Source organism: Enhydra lutris, unplaced genomic scaffold (genome assembly GCF_002288905.1).
Source record: "Enhydra lutris kenyoni isolate GAN:26980312 unplaced genomic scaffold, ASM228890v2 scaffoldscaffold14, whole genome shotgun sequence".
NCBI classification, from domain to species: domain Eukaryota; kingdom Metazoa; phylum Chordata; class Mammalia; order Carnivora; family Mustelidae; genus Enhydra; species Enhydra lutris.
Genome location: NW_019154098.1, coordinates 1288715 through 1298085, shown reverse-complemented (window position 1 = coordinate 1298085; position 9371 = coordinate 1288715). Strand labels below are relative to the sequence as shown.

At 62.9% G+C, this 9371-nt stretch overlaps 1 protein-coding gene across 1 annotated transcript; it reads left to right on the top strand.

Moving 5' to 3' along the window:
• Positions 1 to 546: 546 nt before the first annotated feature.
• Positions 547 to 2269, top strand: LOC111146842 (glycosylphosphatidylinositol anchored high density lipoprotein binding protein 1). Its single transcript, XM_022502548.1, has 4 exons — positions 547 to 598; positions 1107 to 1226; positions 1775 to 1891; positions 2034 to 2269. The coding sequence occupies exons 1-4, from the start codon at positions 547 to 549 to the stop codon at positions 2267 to 2269; spliced, it is 525 nt and encodes a 174-aa protein (XP_022358256.1).
• The last annotated feature ends 7102 nt before the right edge of the window (positions 2270 to 9371 follow it).

The window sequence follows — 9371 nt, the reverse complement described above, 5'->3', positions numbered from 1 at the left end:
GTCAAATCCAGCTCCCTGCCCTGTCCCCACTTTCCCACTGCCCCCAGGAGGGGTAAGGGGCTCTTAGTGCCCCTTCAGGTCTGCGGCCCGCAGAGGAGGAGGGGTACCCCCAGAGAAAGAGCTGGGGGGCTGCCAAGGTGGCTAGAGGGTAGAAGGAGCCAGGAAGGCAGGGCCCAGAGGCTCAGTCACAGGAGGCTTCCCCAGCCTTCCGCCAGCACTGCCCCCAGTGTGGGGCCAGGTTCGCCAGCTTCACTGCTCACGCCAGCAGGCCGGGCCAGCGCGGGGCTGCTCAGGTGGACGAGACGCCCCCCACAGTGACTTCCTGTCCCCCCAGGCCCCTGAAGTCAGGGAGGGAAATGGCCGTCCCTGGCCTGATGCCTGGCACTGGGGCCGGTGTGAGACCCATTGTTTGAGGCTGGAGCCGGGGCGGGGAGGGGAGGCAGGGCTCAGGGGCCTCCAGGAAGCCCCCGAATGCCCTCTGTCCCACTTCCCACAGACTGTGAGCCTGAGCAGGAGCCCGCGAGCAGACCGGCAGCCCCCGGCAGGATGAAGGCGCTCTCAGCTCTCCTGCTGGCCCTCCTGCTGTGCAGGCAGCCAGGTACGAGGCCAGGGGACGCCCTGCAGCAAGAAGGTCTGGGCCACAGGGACCCTCAGGACACCCAGCCTGAGGGCAGGACATGGCACGGGCAGCGCGGGGGTCAGGCTGGAGTCTGAGGCTAGAGGGATGTTGACGTGGGCTGTCCTGGGCTCCCACAGGTCCCCAAACCTGTCCCTCCCTAGCTCCAGAGCCCACCTTTTGAATTGCAAGCTTCGGGGTTACCTCTGCTGTCCCGGCCTCAGTGTCTTCTTCTGTTACACAAGCGGACCGTCCTGAGGGTTTATTGGGGCGGGAGGGGCAGTGGCTACAGGAGGAGCCCCACAGCAGCGGCCGGTGCAGGGAAGCGAGCCGGGCCAGCTGCTGGGGCCCGCAGAAAGGACAGAGTGGGAAGGAAGAGGGCAGAGGAGTGACGGAGGACAGATGTGTGTGGGGGGGACCCAGCCCTGGACCTTGAGCATGTGCGCTCTGTGCCTGGAAGCGGGGCTCACAGGCATCCCTGTGTGGCCAGGCACAGGGCGGGCACAGGACGAGGAGGAGGACGATGAGGACATCGGGCAGGACGGCTACGACGATGAGGAGGAGGACGAGGAGGAGGAGGCCAGTGTGGCTGCAGGCGGCGGGGACAGAGGTGACCGTCCACCCCCACCTGAGGGTGCAGGCACTCTCACTTCCTGTGGGCTCCGCTGACCACCAGGCTTGGTGAGGGACTAGCAGGACGTGGAACAACAAGCACAGCCTTCCAAGGGGCAGGGGAAGGGACGGGAAGGGCCCTGACACTCAGCAGCCCCTTGCCTCTCACCCTGGCTGTGACCCTCGACGGCCACCTAGAGTACGGAGCCTAGAGAAGGAGACACTCCTGGGCAGGGAGGCTGAATAGGAGGTTGCTAGGCAGAGAGGGACGCAGTGGAGTCCCTGCCTGGAGAGACCAGCGAGTGTACAGGCCCTGGGCACGGAGTCCAGCTCAGCCAGACAGGACGGTTTGGGGCTGGTGGGGTGAGGCGGGGCGGGGCTGCACTGGCCAGCCCTGAGGCGGGGTGTGGGGAGGCTGGGCAGGGGCTTTGAGAGGGATCTGCTGGGAACAAAGCACTAGCCTGCAGGGGGAGGAACTGGGCTTGGGGTGGGGGGGCTCTGGGCTGCAGGGGGAGGCCCTTGGCCTGAGCCCGCCTTGCCTCCCAGAGCTGCTGCAGTGCTACTCCTGCCAGTCCCTGCGCAGAGGGGAAGGTTGCGAGCAAATTCAGAACTGCGTCCGCAGCCACAGCTTCTGCAAAACCCTCATCTCCCACGGAAACACCGGTGAGCGGGCCCCAGGGTGACCAGGGCGGGGGCAGCCCCAGCTCGCACGCAGAAAGGCGCACCCCCCTGCCCCGGGTGTCCTCCCTGCCCCAGCCTCTCCAGCCTGACTAAGCCTTTCTCCGCCACCCCTCCCCCCTCCCAGAGTCAGGGCCTCTGACCACCTACTCCGTATGGTGTACAGACACGTGTCGCCCTTTCACCAAGACACTGGAGGGGACCCTGATGACCGTGACCTGCTGCCAGTCCGCCCTCTGCAACCTCCCGCCCTGGCAAGACCCCCCAGGCAGCGGGGCCAGCAGCGCCCAGGGCAGCCGCACCATGGTGGCCATCGCCCTGCTGCTCGGCCTCCTCTCCGGCCTCCAGGCCATGGGGTCCTGAACAGGTCATCCCACCCGCACCCCAGCTCCCACTCTGGATGGCCAGCACTCTGTCCAGTGCCCGACCCACCCGCCCCTCCTCCCAGCCCTGGTTTGGCGAATAAACTCGGAGCATCTTACTGGCCATTCCCAGCCCCGTCTGCATTTCCTCTTTCCTGTCTGTCTGTCTGTCTTGGCCTCCTCCTCTCCCCACTGCCTGTGCCAGCATGTGGGCCCCGGGTCCAGGGCACCGCTGCTCACATGGCGGGTCCACATGGCCTGGGTAGAGAAAACATGCATCCTAGGCCGGGGGGAGACGGCCATGTCCTCTCCCCACCTTCCCATCACTGAAACACCTCCACCCACGACTGTGGCCTGCGTCCTGAGAAGAGAAGTGGGCAGTGGGAGGGGCTAGGGAAGGGAACCCCAGGGTGCCCAGCACCTGTCCTGGCCAGGCTGACCCCACTGGCTGCTGGGGGCTCTCAGCCTTCCTGACTGGTGGCAACACAGAGCCCTGGGGTAGAAGGGAGGAGGCCTGGGTCTGGGCCTCAGTTTCCCCATCAGAGCAGCATGGAACAAGGCTTAGAAGACCCCTCAATCCCCACCAGCTCAACAGCCCCTGGGTAGAGAAGCCCAGAGTCCTACCCTGCTTGTCAAGTAACTCCAGCAGGCGAAGTAGCCTCCGCTGCCTTTTTTCCTTATTTTTTTTTAAAGGGAGTTTATTTATTTATTTATTTATTTATTTATTTATTTATTTGTCAGAGAGAGAGAGAGGGAGAGAGAACAAGCACAGGCAGACAGAATGGTAGGCAGAGGCAGAGGGAGAAGCAGGCTCCCCGCTGAGCAGAGAGCCCGATGCGGGACTCAATCCCAGGACCCTGAGATCATGACCTGAGCTGAAGGCAGCGGCTTAACCCACTGAGCCACCCAGGTGCCCCCTTTTTTCCTTATTAAAGAAAACCTGAAGGCCTACCTGGGGGCGTATCCCTGGGGTAGAGGAGACGTCTTCTTTCTCCTTCCTCCTCCCTGCTGGCTCGAGTGATGCCTGGGGCTCAGCAGCCACTTTGCACCATGAGGCAGCACGGAGGGCAGCAGGGCAGCATGGAGGAAGGGTGCAGAGTTCACTGGTGAACAGGAACCATTACATCAGCCCCACACTGCCTACCTCGGTACCCCTTTCCCTGGGAGGGAAACAAATGGCTATGGGGTTAAAGTGAGTCATTTCTCTGTCATCGCCTCGTCACACACCGTCACACACACGTGCTCCTGCGGGTGCACACATTGTCATGTTACTCCCACCGGTGTACGCACTCGTGGCCGCACACACTCACCCACACAGCCCCTCCCAGGGCAGCAGATAAAAGCAGACCTCGGGGGTCGCCCCATCTGAGTTAAAATGTTAGCTAAGCCCACGCCCCAGCTCCATGACCTGTATGAACGCCACGCCGCACCTGCTCCGTGACCCAGACGATCCCCTGCTCCTGCCGCCCCCACCCCAGCTGGGTTTCCCTGTCTGCTGCGTGGCGAGGGAGGGGCCTCCTGGAAGGACCAGCCTCAGGGAAGGCCGACAAGCGCTATGGGGAAGAGCCCCAGGCCTGAGCCAGTGGTTGGGAGTGGCTGGAGGAGGACCGAGTCCAGTCTGATGCACCAAGGCCGGTCAGGAAGGGACAGTCACCATCAGAAGGAACTGCCGGAATCAGGAGGTGGTCCCAGAGGACGACTCCCTCTCATCCATCGTGGGCAGCAGCCCCTCCCCACACAGTGGGCCAGAGACAGTGTCGCGCTTTCCATCCAGCTCCATCCCTGCCTCCACGGCTCATGACCGCCTGGCACGTGACCACGCACGCAGCGGCTCACACCAGCTCCAACCGGTCACCTGTGGTCCTGAGGCTCAGGCTCTGACATGAAGGGCGACATTCCCTCCCGAGCCTGGGACCGTGCGTTTCCGCGTCAGCCTGACTGGGTCAAGGGAGGCCCAGGGGGTTTCTGGGTGTGTCTGGGAGGGGTTTTCCAGAAGACATTAGCATTTGAGTGCCAAGATGGTCCCTGCCAATGTGGGGGGCCTCACCCCATCCCTGAGCCCCAGATGGAACAAAAAGGCAGAAAGGGCAAATTGATCCTTCTGGAACTGGACCTCCGTCCTCTCCTGCCCTCAGACCCTGGGCCTCCTGGTTCTCAGTTCCCAGACTCCAGTGATTCCCCCCAGCAGCCCCTCTGGGGCTCTAGCTTGCGGGGCCCATAGGGACCTCTCGGTCTCCACAGCCACGTGAGCCAGGCCCTGTGATCGCTCTCACAGACACGGCCGGGCATCAGACGCGTCTCTGGAACTCTGTCCCCTCACCATCGTCTGCCTCAAATCTCCCTCCTCCTCCCTCTTACCAAGGTCTTTGCGGTGACATGGGGCCACCACCCAATGGAGGACAATCTCTTGTCCCAAGACCCTCAACCCCACCACATCGCCCCTTTGCCACATGAGGCCACACATCCCGAGCCGCAGGGATCTGGACGTGGACATCAGCCGGTCCCTATGGAGTAGCGCCCACCACCCAACCTCAGAGCCCCGAGCCTTGGACCCGAGGAGGGTGAAGCCCAGGCCCAGGCCCAGCAGAAGGGCTCACTGGCCACAAGGGCTACAGCCCAGAAGTCAGGCGTAGCTCTCAGCCCCCGCATGGCCTCTAGCAATGCTCCCGCCGTCCAGACACCATCAGACGCCCTTGCCTTTCCCACTGCTAGATTCAGGCTCCTAGAGAGCTGGGATTTTTAAGATTGAATCTGTGATGGGCAGGTGGGGGAGGGGGAGAAAGACAAACCATCCACCTGACGGACAGGCTCCCCCGCGTTGCCCCTGCGTGCATGGCCTCCCTGTGCCTGGAGGCTGCTGTCACCCTCAGCCTGAGGCGGCAGAGTCGCCTGGGCTGATGTGCCTCAAGGCAGGCACTTCCCCGAGTCACACACAGCCTTCCCTCCACCAGATGCGCCAGTGCCCACCGCACTGTGCCCGGCGCCCCATGCCCCCACTGGTCGTTGCAGATTCCAACTCATGGGACAAATTCTAACCACACCTCCCTGCCCCGAGCTCTGACCAGCTGGAGACAAGGCAGACAGAGACATGGGGCTCTAATGTTCCCCCAAGGAAGACGCAGCTGAGGATGGGGGCCCCAGGCTGGGGGGTGAGGGTGGGGAGCGTGCCTGGGGCAGGCAGATCCCAGGGGCTGCAGGAGAGACAGCGGCAGAGCTGGAGGGCCGATATGACAGAAAGGTACTATCTCACAGTCCTGGAGGCCAGAAGGCTAAGGTCAAGGTGTCAGCGGTATTGGTTGCTCCCAAGGGCTCTCTCTTGGGTGTGTAGGTGGCCATCCTGTCCCCGCGTCCTCGTGTGGTCATCCCTCAGTGCGTGTCTACGTCCTGGTCTCTTGTAAGGGCATCAGTCAGTGGGGATCAGGGCCCCCAGTGATCTCCTCTACCCTCATGACCTCCACAAAGACCCATCTCCAAGCACGGTCACCCTCGAAGTCCTGAGACAGGACCCAGCATGTGGATCCTGGGGACACAATCCAGCCCATAACCAGGGGCTGAGACAGAGCTCTGTGAGGGCAGGCGGGTGGCGTCAGCCCCGGCTGAGTTTAGGGAGGTGTTTGCCAGGATGGGAGAGATGGGGCTTGGTGACAGCCTGGTCCGGGGGGACCCGCAGACACCGGGGGTACTGGAGCACGTGCCCAAAAAACCAAGAATTCGTCTCATGAGTGCCAGCCCTGCCTGTGGACCTTCTGAGTGCATCCGGTAGCTCCTGCTGGCTTCCTCAGTCCTCTGTCCGTGGGTCCGTCAGGGTGCTCGGTGACCTGCCAGGGCTGTTTGTCCTGCCTGTATCCCCCATGCGTTTGCAGCGGCAGCAGCCAGCTGGCCCAGGAGCACTGGGTTCTGCCCACAGACCTCTGTAAATGGAGACGGGCCTCTCCCTCCCTCCCTGTCCCATAGAACTGGCAGTTTCTGGCGGGATTCGGCTCGGGCCGGCCTCAGGAGGTTGTAGTGGGTGACAGCAGGCACTTGGCTGAGGCCCCTTCTTCTAGACTGAAAGCCCGGGCGGGAGGCTTCCAAGATCCAGGCTCGCCCACGGACAAGGAAGGACATGTCTGTCCCAGAGGTCACTAGCATAGGACAGGGAGAGGCCGCGGCTGGAAAAGCAGCCTCTGGGGCTTGGTCAGACTTCAGCGGTCCTCACCCCAGGGCACCTGCAGGTACACAGATGCCCAGAAGGTGCTTCTCAAGAGCCCTAATGCTGGAAACTTCTGGAGCTGGTGGCCGTGCGGCTTGGATGCTCTTAAGAGTCTCCCCGGCCTTTGTCAGTGTGCATGGGAGCTGCTGAGGTGACAAGGAGCCCCTGGGCTGACCTGCTGGCCAGGCCTCAAGTCTGAATGGGCCACTTCCCAGCTGTGTGACCTTGGCCAGCCACGCGGCCTCTCTGTGCACAGTCCCCTGGCCCACAGAGCCCGAGGAGAGCAGAACCTGTCTCCTAGGATCCCTGTGGAGGCTGACTCAGGTGCTGGCCACCAGGCGCTGGTGCTCCCGTGCCAGGGGTGATGGTGGTGGTCCCTGCTCTGACCCCTAGAGCTGTTTCTGGGGGGAAGGGGAGTCCAGGCTCTGTCACGCTCTATCCCCCTCCCCACACTGGGTCCACCCACTCACTCCCTCCCTTCTGCTCCCCCACAACTGACCCCCGACAGGGAGAGGGCAAACAAGCCCACCCCTTCCCAAGCTCTCTCTCCACTCGCACCTTGTAACCAGCCCCTGGGGCCACCTCAAGGCCCTGTGTGCCCCCACCCAGTCTTGGCCCTGGGAGCAAGCTCAGCAAGGAGGCTCTGCTCCCTCTTCTGGGCCCTCAGGGCTGCTGGCCAGAGCAAGGGATCCGGGGGGGCGCAGGCAGACAGTCCCTGGGCTCACCAGCCCTGCAGCCTCCATCCTCCCCACAGCGCCAGGCTCCTCCCCTCTCCTGCCCACCTATGCACCCCCCACCCCCGGTTCAGCTGCCATTGTCCACTCACCACCCCCCCACCCTGGGGTGGTCTCAGGACATCCTTTCTCCCAAAACAGGAAGCAGGTGGCCATGTACATTTCCTGTCCTTGTTCTCTCTGCGAGAACCAAGGATGAGGCATTGACCCAAAAGAGAGGCTCCTGACAATGGAGCTTGCTGAGCACTGGCCCTCTGGTGACCGCTGGGTTTGCAGAAGCTGATGGACCCAGGGCCCACCTGGAACCTTCCAGATGGAGAGGACTCGTGGGCTCCCACCCGTGCTAGTGAGGGGTCCCATGTGGTTTGGCCTCAGAGGAGGCTCCAGGCAGAGGTGTGTCCTGCCTGAGGGTGCACCAGGAAGGGCACCGGGCTCTGGGGCGGGGCTGCTGGGGGTGGAGGGATGGCTGGTGCCTGGCCACAGGGTCTCAGAGAATGGGGGGCAAGGAGCAGGAATGGAGAAACAGGGGAAAGCCTCTCCATGGCCCCCCTCCCCCCATATCCTCGTTCCTCCCTGAAAGAGCTTGAGCTGAGCTGTGGGTGTGGAAGTGTCTGTGCGGGAACTCAGTTCTCGTCCTGCTACAGAGGACAGAGGACAGAGGACGCTGGCCGGGGGCCCGATCCCAGACGCCCTGACCCGGGAGCATCCATCGACAAGCAAGCCTTGAAGGCCACGGCCACAGGAACGCCTTCCGTGCCCCTGCGGTGTGCCATCCACACGGTCACACAACCCTACAGTCGCCCAGAGAAACCACGCCGGTGCCGCACAGCCTCTGGGCCCAGGCAGACCTGACAGAGAACTGACGCTGGAGGGGAGCGGGGGCACGACCTAGGGCTCAGGCTCCCCGGGCCTGCTGCCACCCGTGCAAGCCCCAATCGTTCACCTCCCACAGCCTGCCCATGGGGCGCCTGCGTGGCACTGACTCTTGGTCTCAGCTCGGGTCTTGATCTCAGGTTGTGAGTTCAGGCCCCAGGGTAGGCTTCGTGCTGGGTGTGGAGCCTCGTTAAAAAGAAACATATATAGAGACATATGAGGCCCGTCAGCAGACAAACACGGGGAAGGAGCGTACTTACCACTGGCCTGTCACTAATCGCAGCCTCGATGGGCCGGCGGTTAGCTTTTCCGGGTAAATGGGTGTGATGCATAATTGAGGACCCGCTCACGGGAAAGGAATCGGTGCTTCTAGGAATGGGAAACCTGACGCCTGACGCTCAGGCCCTCGCTCAGCACCCGGCGTCCGAGGCCTCACTGAGCCCCTGCCAGCATCCCCACTCCTGTGCTCTGGAGCAGTGTTTCTGGCCCCCCGCCGCCCAGAAGAGTCCTCGAGGGGCACTTTTAAATCCTACCAAGGTTAGGTGTCCACTCCCCCCGCCTCCCACCACAAGATCGCCCCCGGGAATCCAAACGTTGGTTCGACCGGCCTGGCTGTGACCTTTGCTTTACCGCGGCAGCCCGGAGCCCCCCCTCGCCCTGGGGGCCTGCCTCCGCCTGATAAACACACAAATAAGGAGATACCAGAGTATGTCCAAGCCTGGAAGGTGCTAGAAAAAAAATTGCAGGGCAGGGCCCGGGAGTCCGAGGTGGGGGAAGAGACCAGCTGTGGTGTTACAGAGACTGCTCCCCTCCCCAAATGCAGGTGGCACCTGGGACAGTATGGCAGAAGTGACAGGCAGGACGTCAGGCCTGAGGTTAGGTCAGTATATTGGCGACGTCACTCCCACAGTAAGGCTACACTCTATGAGACTCCATCTGTGCAGATCTGGGACAGAGGCTCTCTTGCTGGCTCTAAAGAAACAAACAGCCGTGCTGGGAACTGCCCACTGAGCGGGCCACAGGCAAGGGAATGGCTGGGGCCACTAGGACCCAAGGCCAGCCTCTAGCCAACAGCCAATGAGAAGCAGGCCCTCGCTGCCACAGCCCCCAGGAAATGCGTCCTGCCGGTAAGCAGGGGAGTGTGGAAGAGGACCCTTCCCCAGGTGGGCCTCCAGCTGAGAACGCCCAGCTGGCACCCAGCTGCGGCCTGGCAGCACCCGAAGAGGACGGCGGCACGTGTCTGGGCACCAGGATACCCATCCCGCAGGAACCCTGCTAACAGACAAGTGCGGCTGTAAGCAGCT

Bases quoted from the DNA above. Each gene is read 5' to 3' on its own strand.
- LOC111146842 (XM_022502548.1), top strand. From the start codon at position 547: ATGAAGGCGCTCTCAGCTCTCCTGCTGGCCCTCCTGCTGTGCAGGCAG. The intron at 1,227-1,774 runs GTGACCGTCCAC...CTTGCCTCCCAG, and splicing joins TGCAGGCGGCGGGGACAGAG to AGCTGCTGCAGTGCTACTCC. The intron at 1,892-2,033 runs GTGAGCGGGCCC...CCCCCCTCCCAG, and splicing joins CATCTCCCACGGAAACACCG to AGTCAGGGCCTCTGACCACC.